Below are 23,096 nucleotides of genomic sequence, written 5' to 3'. Positions count from 1 at the left end.
TTTAAAGACAGGGTCTTGCTCTGTTGCCCAGGCTAGAGTGCAGTGGCACTATCTCGGCTCACTGCAACCTCCGCCTCCTGAGTTCAAGCAGTTCTCCTGCCTCAGCCTCCAGAATAGCTGGGATTATAGGTGCACACCATCATGCTGGGCTAATTTTTGTATTTTTACTAGAGACAAGGTTTCATCATATTGGCCAGGCTGGTCTCTAACATTTGACTCAAGTGATCCCGCCCGCCTTGGCCTCCCAAAGTGCTGAAATTACAGATGTGAGCCATTGCACCTGGTCACATGTCTGCTGTGATCTTTTTCACTGGACAGGTCAAGCACTTTTCCACATTGCCTCATATGATCACATTGCCTCATTATGATCACCTTTAATGGGCTGGGGGAAAGTCTATCAAGTGGCTGTCCCATTCGTTCAACTTACCCCTTAAATAGTGTCATAGTATATAGCAAGGGTTTCATTGCCAGCTGTTTTCTCATCCATTCCCATGGTTTCCACTACTAGCTATACAACAATGAGCCAGATTTATTTTTCTAGTCCTCTCTTTCCCAAGCTGCAGATGCTTCCCAGTGAGGGGCTGCCCCCAGGTAAGCCAGTCCAGTATAATCAGACCTTCCTGTTTGCCCAGCCCCTTCCTTTCTGAGCACCATGCAGCGTCTCCTCATTCACCCCTATTCTTCAGCTTTGGCAGTGGCAATATGATTCACTTACCACCCAAGCTAACAACTGAAATCATACTCCTGTTCCCCCATCCTCCACGTGCATGTCAGTCTGTGTCCTAAATGCCACTTGGATCCATCCTTGCTCAGCATTCTGGCTGCTGCTGTTTTAAGTCCCACAATTTCTCACCTGGAAAATACTGCAACAGCTACCCAACGGGTCACCTTGCCTCCAGGCCTGCGCCCCTAACTCCACTTGCGGCCAGGATCTATACTTAGAGTAAAGCCAACATGTGTCTCTACTGGACATTTTGGTTTTTTGTTTTTTAGGAGTTTTTTACCCTGTCACCCAGGCTGGAGTGCAGTGGCATGATCTTGGGTCACTGCAACCTCCACCTCCTGGATTCATGTGATTGTCTTGCCTCAGCCTCCTGAGTAGCTGGGAATACAGGTGTGTGCCACCACACCTGGCTAATTTTTGTATTTTAGTAGAGACGAGGTTTCACCATGTTGGCCAGGCTGGTCTCGAACTCTTGACCTCAGGTGATCCACTTGCCTCGGCCTCCCAAAGTGTTGGGATTACAGGCTTGAGCCACCGTGCCTGGCGTCTACTGGACATTGTTAACAAACACAAAAGACTCCATTTTGGCCTTGGGGGAAAAAATCCAGACATACTAAGCACACCATTTATGATTTGACTGATTGAAATCTTCCAGTCCAAATTCACGTCTAGGCATTCTTTCCCCTTTATTCATACCTCCTTTCCCCTCCCAGGCCCCGGCCATGGGTTCATTCGCACCTCTTATCCGCATCTTTTGCACGGTATCCTCTCTGCCTGGAGTGCACTCTCCTCTTTCCACTCCCCTCCCGTTGTGGACCCCTCATGCTTCTTCTCATTTACTCAGTTTTTAAGTCTTAGCTAAAATATCTTCAGTTGAATTTCACCCAAATCTTTCAAGTAAGTTAATTGCGCCTTCTAATGTGCTTTTCAAGGCACCTTGTGCACATTTAAGATTTTGTTCTTACAGTGACTTGTTTATAGACCTCTTCTTGCCATCTAGAATTAGGAACTCTTCAAGGGCAAGGCCAGTAGCTCCTTAATTTTTGTAGTTCTCCCACCTTGTGCTTGGCACTTACCAGGTGCTTAGACTTCAATGAATGAATGATTTTATTACCAACGATGGTAGCTAGGGAAAGGTAGTTTTCTCCTTAAAATATGCTAATACTCAGTGTTTTTTATGCACAAATGTTTTTCTATAAACTGTTTAACATTTCTATGACAAACACATATGGACACAAAGAGGGGAACAAGAGACACTGGGGCCTGCCCGAGGGTGGAGGGTGGGAGGAGGGAGAGGAACAGAAAACATAACTATCGGGTACTGGGCTTAGTACCTGGGTGATGAAATATTCTGTACAACAAGCCCCTGTGATTCAAGTTGATCCAAATAACCTGCACGTGTGCCCCTGAACCTAAAATAAAAGTTTAAAGCAGAGTCAGAATAATTAAAAAATGAAATCCACATCTTGCAAAGAAAAGATAATTGTCCTTTAGGAATGCATAGTCATAAAGGAGAGCTATAATTCTCTTGGATACATTTTATATTATGTCCGAAATCCCAGTTAATCAGATCATTTTGAAAGTGTCAGCCTTTGAAATAGATTACAGTTAAATTTAAAACCGTCTACATCTGCAGCAGACATTTTGCCTCTAGGATAAGATTCTTTCCAGAGTCATGTTGAATAAAAACTGGTGCAATAGAGGGCCATGATTATGATCTTTAGAGTTCTTTTTTGCTTTTTATTAATGTTAATCCCTGGAATCAGACTCTTCGTCTAAATCAGGGGTGTCCAATCTTTTGGCTTCCCTGGGCCACATTGGAAGAAGAATTGTCTAGTGCCACACATAAAATGCACTAACACTAGCAATAGCTGATGACTAAAAGAAAAAATCACACATCTCATAATGTTTTAAGAAAGTTTACAAATTCGTGTTGGGCCGCATTCAAAGCTGTCCTGGGCCACATGCAGGCTGTGAGTTGGACAAGCTTGATCTAAATTAATGAAGAAAAAGTTACTTTGTATTTCAAAATTCTTTTTGAGCCATCACAATTAACAGCTAACTCTCATCTTTTTATACATTAGTCCTAATTATTTCTATTTTGTGAAACAAGATTTTAATCCTTAATTCACTAAAAATGCCTGCCCTTCCCATACTAGTGTAAAAAGACCAGTTGATTTTTGTGCATGAAAATTATGAGCCAGGTATAACAACATCGTGTATTTGGTGCCTACTTATCGCTAACAAACAATGTTCAGCTCTCAGTCTACTTATCTGCATTGTATTTAAAAAAAAATAAATTGAGGCTCAGAGGTTAAGTAACTTCCCAAGGGAAGCTAGAAAGCAAAGAGCTTGCGTAAGAACCCAGGATGGCTAGACCACCAATCTTCTGGTAGTCACCACAGGGAAAGTTTGATGAAATGATTTAAAAGATTGGAAAATTATTTGAAATAAACACTAGTTTACATTGTTAGCTACTTTTGGAATATTTTTCTTCTAATGAAGAGTTTAAGAAATATTGTTAAAATGTATCTTACTGAGGAAAGTAACTTGCAAAAAACAGTACATTGCCAAAAGCAGTATACACATTGTCTAATCAACACTTAACCCAGTGTCTATGAATTTCAGACTGCCTCACACCGTATGGAATGTGTTGATTCATTCACTGTTCCGTTTTTATCTACAATTTTGGTTTAACAAGGCTATGTATTTAAAATAATTTTTAAACTCTTTATAGGTAAAGTCACTTTTGAGTTGTAAAATTCCAGAAGTGATTTTTCTTGAAATAGGCTTTAATGAAAAATCTTTTAATATACTGAAAACCAACGGTACACCAAAACAGGGCTGTTCATCTCCCTGACTTGTTTGAAGACTGAGTTGATAGCCATCTGAAACTTAGCTCATTCTCTTCCTATCCACATCTGCCCTCAATTTGGACTTTGGTTGGCTGTATTTATAACTAAAAGGCCATGCTCTTTCACCTGCAGATACGCAGTTTTACCAATGGTACCTGTGTTTGAAACCCACTGACTGTTCCTCCTTGTAGTGTTCCTTGTCCTAACTCCAGTCTCTCAACTTGTGATTTTCCTAATTTAATACCTTATTGTGTAGAACAGTGGTTCCCAAACTTTATTGTGTACGAAAACAGACCTGGTTGAAATGCAGAGTCTCAGTTCTCATGCCCATTGCTTCTGACTTGGTTGGCTGGGGATGAAGTCTAGGAATCTGCACTTTGTTTTTTTTAAACCCCAACATCTCCTATATCCATCATCCTACTCACCCCCCTTTGGGCTTTAAGGAATGGTAATAGGTGCTTCCCAATTACAGAAGGAGAGGCAGCACTTCTAGAAAGATGTTGTGTTGATGGGGAAGGTGATCCCTCTTCCTGACCTCCGGCCCTAGTGTCCTCAGGTTAACAGGAGACCAGTTTTTCTTTCTTACTAGCAATATCTGAGTACAGCCTTGGCTACCTGCAAAGAAAAATAAAGCAAAACCTTTCCCTAAATGGAAATTGAGGAGGAATCTGTACTTTTAATGGTCGTCCAGGTGGTTCTCATGTAGGTGCCCCAGGACTACCCTTTGACACTGCTCTAGCTGTCTAGAATGTTGTTTCTTTTATATATATAAAAAAAAAATCTCAAATAAGCATAGTAAGAATAATACGAAGTAACTCCAACTGAATTGAGTCCATTCTTATAAATAAGCTTTTAAATTTTACACATGCCAAGGACTTTTAGCAGCCTTTTTGACCCTTGTGCCCTAAACAATGATCCGTCAGTGGGGAGAAGAGGCAGAGTAGTCCCTGACTTGAAATCATCCTTTTTTTTTTTTTTTTTTTACAGTGAAACTCTTGATTGAAACAGGATTCCTTTAAAGTCGGCCTCACTTTTTCTCAGGCCTGAATCTTAGAACATACTGTCAGATATTCAGCTGTGCTCTTGCCTCCAACCCACTTTTATTCCTAAATGTTTTCATTTGTACATGGAGTGTTTGCTGTTGTGATTTAAAAAAAAAAAAAGAGCATCTGTTCTGCAGCATGTTGGCCAGTGAATGAGCTGAAAAACAGCACATGGCCTTTGCAGGCTTCTCTTCAGGGGTGGGAGGAGAAACACTGGCAGGGAGAGGCTAGAAGCTTAGGGGAGGCCCAGCTGGTACCTAGGCGCCAAGATGGAGATGGAAGACAGTCTGGCTGGGTGGAATTCTCTTCCCACCTGTGAGTCACACTTTGTCAGCACTAGCCAGTATAGGGGGGAAAAGGTCATTTTTTTTTTTACCTGCCTTATCTTGGAGTCTTTTCAGCAGTGCTTCCACAAGAGAATTAAGCCCTACTACCCCGAGGCATCCATGGTGCGTGTGAATTAACTTCTCTCTTCTCCATATCAGGCTGGGAAAAATAGCCAGTCAGATCCTGTTGGGTGTTCTGTGGTTAGGCTCTCAAAGAGGCTGGAGTTCTAGGGCCGGGCACGTGGCTCAAGCCTGTACATCCAGCACTTTGGGAGGCTGAGGTGGGCAGATCGCTTGAAGCCAGGAGTTTGAGACCAGCCTTACCAACATGGTGAAACCCCATATCTACTCAAAACACAACAACAACAACAAAAAAGAGGCTGGAGTTGTAGCTCCAGCTCTGCTATTTCCATTCTTCTTTAGTAAAATGAGATGTCTGATAATACCTATTTTATTCGTTCAGAGCATTGTTGCATTACATGAAACAAATGTGAGAGCACCTTGTAAAGTATGAACTGAGTTTTAAAGGTGAAGTGGCATTTATGGGAGGATTGATTTGATTGTGCAGGCCTTTCGTAAAAAGTAAGTTCCTAATAATTTACAATTTGTGGAAGACTTTGAAATGAGCTCTCATTGATTCATTGATTTAATGCCCAAGAGTAATCAGAAAGCCGTTTGGAGATAATTTTGAAATTTAGAAAAAGAACCTTGTCTACCACTTGTCTGCAAAATTTCTTGGTCATTTGACAAAGTATCTTTAGAGAGGCAAACCCTGGCACTCTGTGAGTGGGGTATTATTCCACAGGCTGGGAAGACTTTCTACAAAGCATAAGAGTAACTCTGTTTCACTTTACTATCACCAATCTATACTGTTGGCAGAACAGGTGGTATTTGTTCCTACCTTCCATATCAGGACACGGAGGCCCAGGAAACTGGACGTGCCTATTTGTGGGATAGTCTAGGTCCCACCTTTTCTTTCTTCTTTAGGCCACTGCCTGTCCACAAAGCATCAATTTGATGTTTAAAAACGACTTCTTGGTTACTTGTTCAGTGATGTTACTAACTCCAGTTTCAAACCAGATTAGACCTTGGCTTAAGGGAGTCACCCACATAGTCAGTTGCCATGGACATGTGTCAGGATCGGATTTCCTCAGATTTCCCCTCGTAGAATGTTATGACATCATCACACTCCTACAGTAGAAGGTAGTGTCCCCTCCTGGTTCTGGGGGTGGGGCACAAGAGAAGTGAAAGTTCTTTTTACCGTGAGAAGTGTATTGGGTGTGTGCTGTTGAAGAAAGAAGTGAAGGAGCCCAGAAGTGAGAGGAGGAGGCCGGTTTCCCAGGTGACCAAGAGAGAGGGAGGGGCCCACTGCAGGCAGAGCTGGAGGCAGGCTGCTCTTCTCCATCCTAGATGGTGCAGAGAGGGGGATTTCAGGGTGGGGTGGGGGAGAGTCGCCACCCACAGCAGACTGGCCAGAGCGTCTGGGAAAGGAGTATGTGTGCAGTTTGGGAATGGAATCATCTCTTTTTCCTGTTCGTCTCTTCTGTCATATTCTCTTATGTGGCGCTGTGAAAATTTGCCTGGCACTTTTTAATGTTTTAGTTCTGATTTACATAAAATCTCCTCCAAATTAGGAAAATTCTATTGCATATAATGTCAAGAACAATAGTAGCGGAAGGTAAAGGCTTGAAGTGAGTGTACACTCCACCGTAATACCGATGTTTGTGCTTGCATATGCATCAAATTTGAATATGAGGCCAGCAATGCTGCTTTTTAACTGTAATATTTCTGTTATGGAACCCCAAGCCTGTCTTCCAGGAATCTTCAAACACACTGGAATCGGTGGACTCTTGCAAGCCGTAACAGTTATACAATTTATCTGCAAAGTTACTCTGGTCAGGCACTGGGGTGAGTGCTTCACCTGTGCTATTTCATCTTCTAGAGAAGGGACTAATATTATCTCCATTTTAAAAATGAAGAAATGTAGGCTTAGGCTGGGCGCGGTGGCTCATGCCTGTAATCCCAGCACTTTGGGAGGCCTAAGCAGGCAGATCATTTGAGGTCAGGAGTTCAAGACCAGCCTGGCCAACATAGTGAAACCCTGTCTCTACTAAAAATACAAAAATTAGCCGGGTATGGTGGTGCATGCCTGTAATCCCAGCTACTCGGGGCTGAGGCAGGAGAATCGCTTAAACCTGGGAGGCGGAGGTTGCAGTCAGCTGAGATTGCGCCACTATACTCCAGCCTGGGTGATAGAGGAAGACTCCGTCTCAAAAAAAAAAAAAAAAAAAAGTAGGCTTAGAAAGTTTAAGTAATTTCCTCAAGTGATATAGCAGCTGAGTGGTGTGACTGAGATTTGAACCCAAGTAATTTTTGCTCTATTCTACTAGGACATTTATTTATGTTCTTGAGCATTAAAATATTTTTGGTCGTCTCATAATGAAGCATGCTACTCAGATATAAAAACTAGGAAAGCACTGTATCATTTCAAAAGAAGATTAACAGTGTCGGGCCGTGGCTGTGTAATGCTTTTCTCTGTAAACAGTACATTTATCAGTCAACAAAGGGAAATGAGTCTCTGTGAGATGGAAATAATAAAAGTCTGACCTTCCCTTCTGAGAAAAAGCCATGAGGACTAATTAAGTAATGGCTCCACTGGGAGGACTCCAGCTCTGTTTTCCAGAGATTATATTTAAATGTGGCACTGGGCATTTTCCACATATCATCCTGATAATTACTTGAAAAGCAAAACTTAAAGCATTTCACCGATTACAATTTTTTTTGTCTTGCTCAGATATCCATGATTTAAACTGTCAGGGAGGGTCACTGGCCTAGAATTCTTCTTGGGTGATTCATTGCAGAGTGAAAATACTGATTTCTAATCTCAATATGGCCTTATACTTTAGAGATGTTTTTGTACATGAGTCTGCCTTCCTTTCCTTCTTCCCCTTCCTCCCGTTGCCTCCCTTCCTCCTTTCTTCCTTTTTCTTTTTTTTTTTTTTTCTGTTTTTCCTTAAATCCTGAGAACTGTATTTCCTTTTTTAAGCTAGATTGCTGCAGATAGCTTTCATGGTTTACAAACATGTATACAAAAGTTGCCCAGCAGTTCTCCTACAGACAGTGGTCTGTTGGTGTTCCTAATCATATATGTGCTTTTTTAAAAAATCAACTAATGGAATGATTAAAACAACAGAGGCCAGGCACAGTGGCTCACACCTGTAATTCCAGCACTTTGGGAGGCTGAGGTGGGTGGATCATGAGGTCAGAAGTTCGAGACCAGTCTGACCAACATAGTGAAACCCGTTCTCTACTAAAAATACAAAAAATTAACCAAGCATGGTGTTGTCCGCCTGTAGTCCCAGCTACTCAGGAGGCTGAGGCAGGAGAATCACATGAACCCAGGAGGCGGAGGTTGCAGTGAGCCTAGATCATGCCACTGCATTCTAGCCCAGGTGACAGTGCGAGACTCCATCTCAAAAAAAAAAAAAAAAAAAAACAGGAACAAAAAGAGTATTTTGACTTTGTGTTTGTCTAATACCTTCTTTCAAACAGTCGCATGTCCGTGCTTGCTTGTTGCAAATTCGGAACAATTTTATGTTTGGTTTTGGCTTTGTTGGGTGTCTGATTAATTGAAAGTGAGTGGAATTCTGGAGAATAAGCAAGAAGAGTCTAGACTGAGGATAGGAGTGAGAGCACACACAGGTGGTGCCATAAATCTCTCCTAAGCTGTAGTCAGTGCACAGGAAAGTCCATGGCCTAAAATCAGGGTTATGGACGCCCCCCACCGCCACACACACACGTTTATGTCACAGCTGCCGAGGAGCACTCTGAGAACCTTTAACACAGCGTTTCCACGTGCATCCTTTAAAAATACTTCATGAGTCTTTATGCCAAATAAATGTTTCTTTCGGAGCCCAGGCCAGTTCGTTCAAACTAAAGCCATTAGTGTGAGCGATTATTGCAGCCCAGCTGTTCCCCAGCAGCACACCAGGCCAGTAAACAGAGCAAAGGTCTGTGCACAGCTGCAGGTTGATGTCACTGTCTGGGGCTGGGCCTGCTGCTTTGGACTATTGCAATAACAGCAGTGAACCTCCTGTTCCCCCATCTGACCCATTTTCTCCCTTTCTCTTTCCCGTTTCTTCCCATGTGTCCTCCCTTCACCTCACTTATGGTGGCCAACAAAACTTCAGAGCTGCCTTTTTTTTTGGTAAATAGAGGGAAACAGCCCTGTCCCATGGCTAATGGGAAAGGAGTTCTGTGTATCCTGTTTAGTTTTAAAGGCTGATGTGCCATAATTACGTATTCAAACGAACAGTATTTTTATCATAAACAGATGTGTTAAAATCAGCCAGGGTAGCCTGCTGTTAACGTCCGCTTCGAAGCTCTTCTAGCCCAGGGCTTGAAGGCAGTCTCTTGTTTATTGCTGAGTCCCTGAGTTCACTTAGATGTTTCTGTCCCGGATATGAGCTACCAGATGGGTTCAGATCATGTTCTTGCTTTTTTATTTTTTAACTTTGGAAATACCTGAAATTTTAAGAGAAGCAAGTGAAAAGACTGCATGAAACTAGAATTTGTCTGACTAGAAGCTATTTGATGCCTTCACCAACGGCTTGCAAAGTATTTTTCTGTTGTAGGTTTTCATAGAAAGTTCTAATATGAGATTCACACGAGGAGCCTTCAGAGTCGGAAAGTTACTTGGCAGAAGCTAATGCTGTGTTTACTCGTTTGACTAAGATTGGACTTCTTGAGTCATTTTTTCTTCTGTGGTTACTAGTGTAATAGAAGAAAAAGTGAATGTGAAGAGAATGTTCTCCAGCAGTCAAGACCATCACTATATTTCACTAAATTCTTTTAAAGGAAAAAAGAAACTTTTAATATTCAGTCCCAAAGGCTTGAGTTCCGTGCGATGGCCCCTGTAATCTGGCCTCCGTCTATCTTTCTGGGTTCTATCTTTTCTGCTTTGTGAGTTTCTTAATCACCAAGGCTCACCGTTCCATCTCCCACCGTTGCTCATGCTGGGATAGGATTTTCACAATGATGCCTCAGTTTTATTTCTATCACATGGTTCAGTTTGAAAATCTGACGAAATCATAACCACACAGTGATGTACTCATTAGGATGGCTGTTACATATATTTGAAAAAATCAAATAGGTTCTGGTGAGCATGTGGAGAAATTGGAACCCTTATGTGTAGTTCTGCTGATGGGAATGTAGAATGGTCCAACCAGTATGGAAAAAGAGTACCATAGTCCTTCAAATAATTAATAATAGAATCACCATATGAGTCAGAAATTCCTTCTGGGTATATACACCAAAGAATTGAAAGCAGGGACTCAGGCATGTATTTGTCCCCCAGTGTTCATAGCAGCATTATTCACAATAGCCATAGGTGGAGGCAACCCAAGTGTCCACGGATGGTAAGTGGATACAGAAATGTCATCTGTACGTGCAATGGAATATTATCATTATTATTATTATTTGACAAGGGGTCTTGCTCTGTTGCCCAGGCTGGAGTGCAGTGGCATCATCTTGGCTCACTGCAACCTCCACCTCTTGGGTTCAAGTGATTCTCCTGCCTCATCCTCCAGAGTAGCTGGGACGACAGACGTGTGCCATCATGCCCTGCTAATGTTTGTATTTTTACGATGGGGTTTCGCCATGTTGGCCAGGCTGGTCTCGAACTCCTGAATTCAAGCGTTCTGCCTGCCTTGGCCTCCCAAAATGCTGGGATTACAGGCATGAGCCACTGTGCCCGGCCAACAATGGAATACTATTGAGCCTTCTAAAGGAAGGAAATTGTGACACATCCCACAGCTTGGATGAGCCTTGAGGACATATGCTAAATGAAATAAACAGTCACAACAGGACAAGTACTATTTGAGTCCAGGTATATGAGGTACTGAATGGTCAGATTCATAGAGAAAGAAAGTAAAATGGTCGCTGCCAGGGCCTTGGGGAAGGGGAGGGGATGGCTTGTTACTGTTTAATTGGTATGGAGTTTCAGGTTGGGGGGAAACGTTCTGGAGAATGGATGATGGCAAAGCTTACACAACGATGTAAGTGTATTTAATGCCACTGAATCATACACTTAAAAATGATTTAAATGGTTAATTTGGTATCTACTTCATCACAATTTTTTTTGTTTTTGTTTTTGTTTTTGAGATGAGGTCTTTCCCTGTCGCCAGGCTGGAGTGCAGTGGTGCGATCTTGGCTCACTGTAACGTCTGCCTCCCGGGTTCAAGTGATTCTCCTGCCTCAGCCTGCTGAGTAGCTGGGACTACAGGCGTGCACCACCACGCCCAGCTAATTTTGTATTTTTAGTAGAGATGCGGTTTCACCATGTTGGCCAGAATGGTCTGGATTTTTTGACCTCATGATCTGCCCACCTCGGCCTCCCAAAGTGCTGGGATTACAGGCGTGAGCCACCGTGCCCAGCCCTCATCACAGTTTTTATTTATTTATTTTTTAAATTGTTTTAAAAATCTGACCAAACCTTTGGCCCACCCTGACTGGATGTAAACTATCCTGAGTGCCACTCCCTGGGCCCCACGGTCTGGCCTGGTCCCGCCACTTCTCCTCTGTCTGTGTCTCTTCCAGTAGAGGCCCCGTCATGTGCCTTGCCAGCCCCAGCACAAGAGACAGCTTGGTGGGAAAGAAGGGGCACCGGCTTTGGGTGCAGACAGAATCAGAATTCAGACAGCTCACCAAAACCCGTCCTCTCGCACTTGCCAGCTGTGTGCCCCTGGGCAGATGATGTAGCCTCTCTGTGGCGGTTTCCTTATTTGTATGTTAAGGAAGGTCCTCTGTGAGGGTTAAACAAGATAAGGAGCCCCATTCTGTGCCAGGCAATGAGAAATAGTTTTTGTTTTGGGGATTTTTTTTTAATGTTCTTTGCCCTTCAATAAACATTTGTGGATTTATTTAATTTTTAAGGGTTCTCTTTGGCAGACACTATTCCTGCCATTATTTCAATGTGGCCTCCTTTTCCTCTGAAAGAATACTGACTGGGGGCAAGTGACTTGGGTATTTCTACCACCACATGGGAGGTTCCTGAGATAACAAGTTGACTCCATTGTAGGAAATTTTCCTAAGAATCTGCCATTTTCACGTTCCTTAGGTCAAATAATTATTGATCTAAATTGTCCTTTTCTCTGCCCTAAAATAATCTTCTTCCTTCAACTCCTGATATGTTATTCCTTTCCAAAGAGAGGTAAGGGTTTAACAGATTTGCCAGCAACCCTGTTGTATTAATCCACAGGTACTCTGGGGATGTGGACAACATGTGTACCCCTGACAGTTACAGTAGTTCCCTGTCTGCCTGTATTTACACATCAGTGATGGAAGACTGGGAATGTCCAAAGTCAGGCTTCCTAAGGAATTCAAGATTTTCTAGGATTTATTGTAGTGTGTGTACATGTATCTTTGGGTGTGTTCTGCCATGTATTATATTTAGTCATTCTATTTTTGATAGTTGTAAGGAAGAGGTAAGATGTTCTGATTTTCTTTTTTTTTTTTTTTTTTTTGAGGAGCGCATGACTTTCTTTTATTTATTTATTCATTTATTTATTTGTTTATTTTTTCTCCCCCCTCCCCCCACCCCACAACAGTCCCCGAAGTGTGATGTTCCCCTTCCTGTGTCCATGTGTTCTCATTGTTCAATTCCCACCTATGAGTGAGAATATGCGGTGTTTGGTTTTTTGTTCTTGCGATAGTTTACTGAGAATGTGATTTCCAATTTCATCCATGTCCCTACAAAGGACGTGAACTCATCATTTTTTATGGCTGCATAGTATTCCATGGGGTATATGTGCCACATTTTCTTAATCCAGTCTATCATTGTTGGACATTTGGGTTGGTTCCAAGTCTTTGCTATTGTGAATAATGCCGCAATAAACATACGTGTGCATGTGTCTTTATAGCAGCAAGATTTATAGTCCTTTGGGTATATACCCAGTAATGGGATGGCTGGGTCAAATGGAATTTCTAGTTCTAGATCCCTGAGGAATCGCCACACTGACTTCCACAAGGGTTGAACTAGTTTACAGTCCCACCAACAGTGTAAAAGTGTTCCTATTTCTCCACATCCTCTCCAGCACCTGTTGTTTCCTGACTTTTTAATGATTGCCATTCTAACTGGTGTGAGATGGTATCTCATTGTGGTTTTGATTTGCATTTCTCTGATGGCCAGTGATGGTGAGCATTTTTTCATGTGTTTTTTGGCTGCATAAATGTCTTCTTTTGAGAAGTGTCTGTTCATGTCCTTCGCCCACTTTTTGATGGGGTTGTTTGTTTTTTTCTTGTAAATTTGTTGGAGTTCATTGTAGATTCTGGATATTAGCCCTTTGTCAGATGAGTAGGTTGCGAAAATGTTCTCCCATTTTGTAGGCTGCCTGTTCACTCTGATGGTAGTTTCCTTTGCTGTGCAGAAGCTCTTGAGTTTAATTAGATCCCATTTGTCAATTTTGGCTTTTGTTGCCATTGCTTTTGGTGTTTTAGACATGAAGTCCTTGCCCATGCCTATGTCCTGAATGGTATTGCCTAGGTTTTCTTCTAGGGTTTTTATGGTTTTAGGTCTAACATTTAAGTCTTTAATCCATCTTGAATTGATTTTTGTATAAGGTGTCAGGAAGGGATCCAGTTTCAGCTTTCTACATATGGCTAGCCAGTTTTCCCAGCACCATTTATTAAATAGGGAATCCTTTCCCCATTTCTTGTTTTTGTCAGGTTTGTCAAAGATCAGATACTTGTAGATATGTGGCATTATTTCTGACGGCTCTGTTCTGTTCCATTGATCTATATCTCTGTTTTGGTACCAGTACCATGCTGTTTTGGTTACTGTAGCCTTGTAGTATAGTTTGAAGTCAGGTAGTGTGATGCCTCCAGCTTTGTTCTTTTGGCTTAGGATTGACTTGGTGATGCGGGCTCTTTTTTGGTTCCATATGAACTTTAAAGTAGTTTTTTCCAATTCTGTGAAGAAAGTCATTGGTAACTTGATGGGGGATGGCATTGAATCTGTAAATTACCTTGGGAAGGATGGCCATTTTCATGATATTGATTCTTCCTACCCATGAGCATGGAATGTTCTTCCATTTGTTTGTATCCTCTTTTATTTCCTTGAGCAGTGGTTTGTAGTTCTCCTTGAAGAGGTCCTTCACATCCCTTGTAAGTTGGATTCCTAGGTATTTTATTCTCTTTGAAGCAATTGTGAATGGGAGTTCACTCATGATTTGGCTCTCTGTTTGTCTGTTATTGATGTATAAGAATGCTTGTGATTTTTGTACATTGATTTTGTATCCTGAGACTTTGCTGAAGTTGCTTATCAGCTTAAGGAGATTTTGGGCTGAGACAATGGGGTTTTCTAGATATACTATCATGTCATCTGCAAACAGGGACAATTTGACTTCCTCTTTTCCTAATTGAATACCCTTTATTTCCTTCTCTTGCCTAATTGCCCTGGCCAGAACTTCCAACACTATGTTGAATAGAAGTGGTGAGAGAGGGCATCCCTGTCTTGTGCCAGTTTTCAAAGGGAATGCTTCCAGTTTTTGCCCATTCAGTATGATATTGGCTGTGGGTTTGTCATAAATAGCTCTTATTATTTTGAGATACGACCCATCAATACCTAATTTATTGAGAGTTTTTAGCATGAAGGGTTGTTGAATTTTGTCAAAGGCCTTTTCTGCATCTATTGAGATAATCATGTGGTTTTTGACTTTGGTTCTGTTTATATGCTGGATTACATTTATTGATTTGTGTATATTGAACCAGCCTTGCATCCCAGGGATGAAGCCCACTTGATCATGGTGGATAAGCTTTTTGATGTGCTGCTGGATTTGGTTTGCCAGTATTTTATTGAGGATTTTTGCATCAATGTTCATCAAGGATATTGGTCTAAAATTCTCTTTTTTTGTTGTGTCTCTGCCAGGCTTTGGTATCAGGATGATGCTGGCCTCATAAAATGAGTTAGGGAGGATTCCCTCTTTTTCTATTGATTGGAATAGTTTCAGAAGTAATGGTACCAGCTCCTCCTTGTACCTCTGGTAGAATTCAGCTGTGAACCCATCTGGTCCTGGACTTTTTTTGGTTGGTAAGCTATTGATTATTGCCACAATTTCAGCTCCTGTTATTGGTCTATTCAGAGATTCAACTTCTTCCTGGTTTAGTCTTGGGAGGGTGTATGTGTCGAGGAATTTATCCATTTCTTCTAGATTTTCTAGTTTATTTGCGTAGAGGTGTTTGTAATATTCTCTGATGGTAGTTTGTATTTCTGTGGGATCGGTGGTGATATCCCCTTTATCATTTTTTATTGCATCTATTTGATTCTTCTCTCTTTTTTTCTTTATTAATCTTGCTAGCGGTCTCTTAATTTTGTTGATCCTTTCAAAAAACCAGCTCCTGGATTCATTTATTTTTTGAAGGGTTTTTTGTGTCTCTATTTCCTTCAGTTCTGCTCTGATTTTAGTTATTTCTTGCCTTCTGCTAGCTTTTGAATGTGTTTGCTCTTGCTTTTCTAGTTCTTTTAATTGTGATGTTAGGGTGTCAATTTTGGATCTTTCCTGCTTTCTCTTGTGGGCATTTAGTACTATAAATTTCCCTCTACACACTGCTTTGAATGCATCCCAGAGATTCTGGTATGTTGTGTCTTGGTTCTCGTTGGTTTCAAAGAACATCTTTATTTCTGCCTTCATTTCGTTATGTACCCAGTAGTCATTCAGGAGCAGGTTGTTCAGTTTCCATGTAGTTGAGCGGTTTTGAGTGAGATTCTTAATCCTGAGTTCTAGCTTGATTGCACTGTGATCTGAGAGATAGTTTGTTATAATTTCTGTTCTTTTACATTTATTAAGGAGAGCTTTACTTCCAAGTATATGGTCAATTTTGGAATAGGTGTGGTGTGGTGCTGAAAAAAATGTATATTCTGTTGATTTGGGGTGGAGAGTTCTGTAGATGTCTATTAGGTCCGCTTGGTGCAGAGCTGAGTTCAATTCCTGGGTATCCTTGTTGATTTTCTGTTTCGTTGATCTGTCTAATGTTGACAGTGGGGTGTTAAAGTCTCCCATTATTAATGTGTGGGAGTCTAAGTCTCTTTGTAGGTCAGTCAGGACTTGCTTTATGAATCTGGGTGCTCCTGTATTGGGTGCATATATATTTAGGATAGTTAGCTCTTTTTGTTGAATTAATCCCTTTACCATTATGTAATGGCCTTCTTTGTCTCTTTTGATCTTTGTTGGTTTAAAGTCTGTTTTATCAGAGACTAGGATTGCAACCCCTGCCTTTTTTTGTTTTCCATTTGCTTGGTAGATCTTCCTCCATCCTTTTATTTTGAGCCTATGTGTGTCTCTGCCCGTGAGATGGGTTTCCTGAATACAGCACACTGATGGGTCTTGAGTCTTTATCCAATTTGCCAGTCTGTGTCTTTTAATTGGAGCATTTAGTCCATTTACATTTAAAGTTAATATTGTTATGTGTGAATCTGATCCTGTCATTATGATGTTAGCTGGTTATTTTGCTCATTAGTTGATGCAGTCTCTTCCTAGTCTCGATGGTCTTTACATTTCGGTATGATTTTGCAGTGGCTGGTACCAGTTGTGCCTTTCCATGTGTAGCACTTCCTTCAGGAGCTCTTTTAGGGCAGGCCTGGTGGTGACAAAATCTCTCAGCATTTGCTTGTCTGTAAAGTATTTTATTTCTCCTTCACTTATGAAGCTTAGTTTGGCAGGATATGAAATTCTGGGTTGAAAATTCTTTTCTCTAAGAATGTTGAATATTGGCCCCCACTCTCTTCTGGCTTGTAGGGTTTCTGCCGAGAGATCCGCTGTTAGTCTGATGGGCTTCCCTTTGATGGTAACCCGACCTTTCTCTCTGGCTGCCCTTAACATTTTTTCCTTCATTTCAACTTTGGTGAATCTGACAATTATGTGTCTTGGAGTTGCTCTTCTCGAGGAGTATCTTTGTGGCGTTCTCTGTATTTCCTGAATCTGAATGTTGGCCTGCCTTGCTAGATTGGGGAAGTTCTCCTGGATAATATCCTGCAGAGTGTTTTCCAACTTGTTTCCATTCTCCCCGTCACTTTCAGGTACACCAGTCAGACGTAGATTTGGTCTTTTCACATAGTCCCACATTTCTTGGAGGCTTTGCTCGTTTCTTTTTATTCTTTTTTCTCTAAACTTCCCTTCTCACTTCATTTCATTCATTTCATCTTCCAGGGCTGATACCCTTTCTTCCATTTGATCGCATCGGCTCCTGAGGCTTCTGTATTCTTCACGTAGTTCTCGAGCCTTGGTTTTCAGCTCCATCAGCTCCTTTAAGCACTTCTCTGTATTGGTTATTCTAGTTATACATTCTTCTAAATTTTTTTCAAAGTTTTCAACTTCTTTGCCTTTGGTTTGAATATCCTCCCGTAGCTCGGAGTAATTTGATCGTCTGAAGCCTTCTTCTCTCAGCTCGTCAAAGTCATTCTCCGTCCAGCTTTGTTCCGTTGCTGGTGAGGAACTGCGTTCCTTTGGAGGAGGAGAGGTACTCTGCTTTTTAGAGTTTCCAGTTTTTCTGCTTTGTTTTTTCCCCATCTTTGTGGTTTTATCTACTTTTGGTCTTTGATGATGGTGATGTACAGATGGGCTTTTGGTGTGGATGTCCTTTCTGTTAGTTTTCCTTCTAACAGACAGGACCCTCAGCTGCAGGTCTGTTGGAGTACCTGGCCGGCCGTGTGAGGTGTCAGTCTGCCCCTGCTGGGGGGTGCCTCCCAGTTAGGCTGCTCGGGGGTCAGGGGTCAGGGACCCACTTGAGGAGGCAGTCAGCCCGTTCTCAGATCTCCAGTTGCGTGCTGGGAGAACCACTGCTCTCCTCACAGCTGTCAGACAGGGACATTTAAGTCTGCAGAGGTTACTGCTGTCTTTTTGTTTGTCTGTGCCCTGCCCTCATAGGTGGAGCCTACAGAGGCAGGCAGGCCTCCTTGAGCTGTGGTGGGCTCCACCCAGTTCGAGCTTCCAGGCTGCTTTGTTTACCTAAGCGAGCCTGGGCAATGGCGGGCGCCCCTCCCCCAGCCTCGCTGCCGACTTGCTGTTTGATCTCAGACTGCTGTGCTAGCAATCAGCGAGACTCCGTGGGCGTAGGACCCTCTGAGCCAGGTGCGGGCTATACTCTCCTGGGGCACCGTTTCCTCAGCCCGTCGGAAAAGCACAGTATTCGGGTGGGAGTGGCCCGATTTTCCAGGTGCCGTCTGTCACCCCTGGAAAGGGAACTCCCTGACCCCTTGGGCTTCCCGAGTGAGGCAATGCCTCGCCCCTGCTTCGGCTGGCGCACGGTGCACTCACCCACTGACCTGCGCCCACTGTCTGGCACTCCCTAGTGAGATGAACACGGTACCTCAGATGGAAATGCAGAAGCTGTAGACCGGAGCTGTTCCTATTCGGCCATCTTGGCTCCTCTCGCGCATCGATGTTCTGATTTTCAATTATGTTTATCAGATTACTTTGCCCTTTTAAAATATATTAACTGGGAGGCCGAGGCAGGCGGATCACGAGGTCAGGAGTTAGAGAACAGCCTGACCAACATGGTAAAACCATGTGTCTACTAAAATACAAAAATTAGCTGGTTGTGGTGGCATGTGCCTGTAATCCCAGCTACTGAGGAGGCTGAGGCAGGAGAATCACTTGAACCTGGGAGTTGAAAGTTGCAGTGAGCCAAGATCATGTCATTGCACTTCAGCCTGGGCAATAGAGCAAGACTGTGTGTGTGTGTGTGTGTGTGTGTGTGTGTGTGTGTGTGTGTGTGTGTGTGTGTGTCTATATATAGTGTATATATGTGTATATATGTATAGATATGTATATATGCATATACATACACATATATGTATACATATATGTATACACACATGTACAGATATATACACATGCATGTGTAAATATGCATACACATGTGCACATATGTACCTATGTATACATATATAAATTTTTTTAACCTTTCATTTTATATTGCTTTTTTTTTTTTTTTTTTTTGAGGTAGGGTCTTGCTCCGTTGCCTGACAGTTATGCAATCATGGCTCACTGCAGCCTCAACCTCCTGAGCTCAAGTGATCCTCCCACCTCAGCCTCCTCAGTAGCAGGGACTACAGGCTCACACCATCATGCCTGGATAATTTTTTTTTTTTTTAATTTTAAGAGATGGGGTTTCCCTGTGTTGTCCAGGCTGGTCATGAACTCCTGGGTGCAGATGATTCTCCTGCATCAGCTTCTTAAAAATACTTGAATTATAGGCGCAAACCACCACGCCTGGCCTATGTGGGTGCTTTTAAGATTGTTTTTTTTCCCTAAGATATTTGTGCTCTGGTGATTTGTGTTTAATAGAGGCTAATATTTCATTTTTATTAGTTTTGAAATAACAAATTATAATCAGCTCAAATTAAGTACAAGCTTAAGGTCCACTTGTTTCTTATTCCTGGTCTTTCCTGCTCTTGTCTGAGCTTCTGCCACACTGGCAGGCTGGGAGAGGGAGGAGTCGCTTGTCCTAAGAAATGTCTGAGCCTGGCCAAGGCTCTTTTCTTGAGCACTGCACTGACTGCTCACCACATGAGAGGGGATCATCCCTTGGAAACCCGGGTCTTCTGACTGAAGTACTTCTCTTACTGCTTGGGAGTCAGTTGTTTGAGAGAGTGTGTGTGTGTGTGGGGGGGTTTTTTTTTGTTTTTTTTTTTGTTTGTTTTTTTTTTGGAGATGGAGTCTCAGTCTCTCACCCCGGCTATAGTGCAGTGGCATGATCTTGGCTCACTACAACCTCTGCCTCCCGGGTTCAAGCAATTCTCCTGCCTCACCCTCCCGAGTAGCTGGGATTACAGGCACCTGCCACCATGCCCGGCTAATTTTTGTATTTTTAAGAGAGACAGTGTTTCACCATGTTGACCAGGCCGATCTTGAACTCCTGACCTCAGGTGATTCCCCCACCTCGGCCTCCCAAAGTGCTGGGATTACAGGTGTGAGCCACTGTGCCCTGCCCTCATCTTCCTTTTTACAGTTCACTTCGATACTGTTATATTTGAAGACATGGTCACCAGAGACCCGAGACATCGTGGGTTTATGCTTCAGGTGTCATCACAGCTGTGTGTGACTGTAATGAATATATAGGACATTTCACAAATAAAATGACTTCTTCCCTCTTCCTTCTCATCTGTTTTCAGTTACTGCTTCAACCACCTGTGAGAAATTAGAAGAAGCCAGGAATGAGTTACAAACAGCGTATGAAGCATTTGTCCAGCAGCACCAGGCTGAAAAAACAGAACGAGAGAATCGGCTTAAAGAATTTTACACCAGGGAGTATGAAAAGCTTCGGGACACTTACATTGAAGAAGCAGAGAAGTACAAAATGCAATTGCAAGAGCAGGTCTGTGCCTTTGCAGCCAGAGTTTGTCTGAGGCTTCTGCTGCTTACTTGAATCCTTGTTGCTATTCACATCCTTGATGAGCTTCTCTTTTTTAGTCTAATAGGTATAAAAAGTATGTTGTTGTTGTTGTTTATTTAAGACAGAGTCCCACTCTGTCTCCCAGCCTGGAGGCTGGAGTACAGTGGCTTGATCTTGGCTCACTGCAGCCTCTGCCTCTGCTTCCCGGGTTCAAGTGATTCTCCTGCCTCAGCCTCCTGAATAGCTGGGACTATAGGCACCCATCACCATGCCCAGCTAATTTTTGTATTTTTAGTAGAGACGGGGTTTCACCATGTTGGCCAGGCTGGTCTCGAACTGCCAACCTCAGGTGATCCGCCTGCCTCGGAAACAATATCTTTTTAATTGAATAGTTTTCTTATGACCAAAGGAATGGATGTATGTTAAGTGAAAGAAGGGAAGAAAAGAAGGAGGAAAAGATAAAATTGAAAAAACAACCCTTTCTTTCTACCCAGAAATCATCCTTTGTAAACATCCTGGTGGTGTGCTGCCAAACTATTGTTTTGCATTTCTTTTTTTTTTTTTTTTTTTTTAGTGGCATTTGTTTAAATACCTCATTTTTTTCACTGAATAAAATATCAAACCTTTTTAATTTCTTAGCTCTCTTTTCAACTCAGTTTTTCATTTAGCAAATATCAACAGAGTGCCTACTCCAGGCCAGGGACGTGCTAGGGCCTGAGTGGTCAAGTGACAGGCGCAGAGCATGTGGCCCTGTCACTGTGAAACATATCCTCGTTCCTGGTCATTCCTTGTGACTGATGCAGCCATTTCCGTCCATCACCCTGGAGAGCCTCTATGTCTGTGTTCCTGAGGGTAGGGAAGGAGACAGAGGAGAGTTGAGCGGTGAATCCCAGTTGCGTTGCTCTTTATGCATTCTTTGTGTGTGTGCATGTGGGACAGAGTCTTGCAACATTGCCCAGGCTGGACTTGAACTGCTGGGCTCCAAGTGATCCTCCACCTCTGCCTCCCAGAGTGCTGAGGTTACAAGTGTGAACCACTGCCCTGGCCTTTGTACGTGTTGGGGAGCCTTTAAACTAGAGCCCAAGCTTACCTGTGAAACTGTGAAGTCTCCTAATGTGGTTGCTTTGCTTATTCAACTTAGGATATTTGGTTTTACTGTTAAACCCCGGTTTTGTTTGTTGCTTACAGTTTGACAACTTAAATGCTGCCCATGAAACGTCTAAGTTGGAAATTGAAGCTAGCCACTCGGAAAAAGTTGAATTGCTAAAGAAGGCCTATGAAGCCTCCCTTTCAGGCAAGGATGCTTTTTTTCCTCTTTAAACAATAAAATCTGAAGGAACCACATGATATGTTTTAAGATGGAAATGATTCATAACTTTCTGCTTCAGCGAATGCCCTGTGGCCGTCAGGCTGGGGTGTTCTTGGTTCCTTTTTGCATTGTTTATTGTTAACAGATGCCTTTTCCCACTAAGGATGCAAATAATAGTTACAAATGCCAGCCTTCTGTTGAATAGGATGGGCTTTGGAAGATTGTAAAGGCCATTTTGGGGGTGGTGGTTGCCAGCTTAGGTTCCTGGGAAGTGGAAAGTACAAGTTTCTATCTTGTAATCCACAGTAAAGGATCCACCCCAAGTGCTCCTGCACAGCAGCGGTGCTGTGAAATGTCAATGCCACTTACTGAATAGAAAAACAGTCTTTTCTATTTTTCATCTGTCATCAGTGGGAGGGTGTAAGCCATTGCTTTCAGAACAGAATCGGCAGTGTCGCTCAGTCTTTCTACTAAACCAGTTGCATTTTACAGAGCAGCATGGTTGAGTGCTAAGAACCGGCTGTGTGACCTTTAGCAAGGACTTTCTCACCAGAAAAATAGAGTTGCCCAAAGTCAGGCAGAGATGATAACGTGTAAAAGTGACTGGCCCCAGGCAGACTTTTAGTAAACATTGGTTTTCTTCCTTCCTGCTAGAAATGAGTATAATTTTAGACTTATGTTTAGGTCATGAAGAGCAAATTGAAAAGAGCACAGGGTTTCCAGACCAGGAGTCTGGAGTGGCATTTATGAGAGCCTGCCCTGAAATGGCACTCAGTGTTGTCCTAAGGTCGCATGGCCTCTGTGGGCCTTGGTGGGCCTCAGGGCTCTCAGTCATAAAATGGGAATGTCTACCCTAACCACCTCTCAAGGCCATTTTGAGAACAGATGGCCAATTTACATAAAAGCATACTATAGATATAAAGTAACGTCATATGGCTTCATCATCAACCCCTACATCTATATGCTTTACTGTTTTAGAGTACATTGATCTCATAGAATGTTATTGCCTCAAAAATTTCCTTTTATTTTCCCAGAAATTAAGAAAGGCCATGAAATAGAAAAGAAATCGCTTGAAGATTTACTTTCTGAGAAGCAGGAATCGCTAGAGGTGGGTGAATGTCAATATCCCAGCATCCCCCCAAAAAAAAATACCATTTTTGATTTTGTTTGGTTTTAATGTTTCTGTGTAGGTATGCTGAGTTTCTGGGGTCTTGTTAACTTATGTTCCACATTTCATTGTTTGTGTTTTAGAAGCAAATCAACGATCTGAAGAGTGAAAATGATGCTTTAAATGAAAAATTGAAATCAGAAGAACAAAAAAGAAGAGCAAGAGAGAAAGCAAATTTGGTAAGTTGTGTGTGCTCCTTTATCAGGATGGAATTTTTCTTCTTATGCCTTTTAGAGTCGTTGAAGTACTCAGCAGCCAGAGAAATAACACAGGTTGGGAGT

At 42.4% G+C, this 23,096-nt stretch overlaps 1 protein-coding gene across 7 annotated transcripts in view; it reads left to right on the top strand.

Moving 5' to 3' along the window:
* MTUS1 (microtubule associated scaffold protein 1) overlaps nucleotides 1-23,096 on the top strand; it is a 160,684-nt gene that overhangs the window by 128,363 nt on the left and 9,225 nt on the right. For all 7 annotated transcript variants that reach the window (XM_054498495.2, XM_054498493.2, XM_063668550.1 and 4 more), the window contains 4 exons: nucleotides 20,118-20,320; nucleotides 21,527-21,632; nucleotides 22,682-22,755; nucleotides 22,899-22,994. In XM_054498495.2, the coding sequence (XP_054354470.2) occupies nucleotides 20,118-20,320; nucleotides 21,527-21,632; nucleotides 22,682-22,755; nucleotides 22,899-22,994 (479 nt within the window). The remainder of the gene's footprint in view (nucleotides 1-20,117; nucleotides 20,321-21,526; nucleotides 21,633-22,681; nucleotides 22,756-22,898; nucleotides 22,995-23,096) is intronic.

The sequence above is a fragment of the Pongo pygmaeus genome, chromosome 7 (assembly GCF_028885625.2).
Source record: "Pongo pygmaeus isolate AG05252 chromosome 7, NHGRI_mPonPyg2-v2.0_pri, whole genome shotgun sequence".
Classification (NCBI taxonomy): Eukaryota; Metazoa; Chordata; class Mammalia; order Primates; family Hominidae; genus Pongo; species Pongo pygmaeus.
This window is presented reverse-complemented; position numbering and strand designations above follow the sequence as displayed.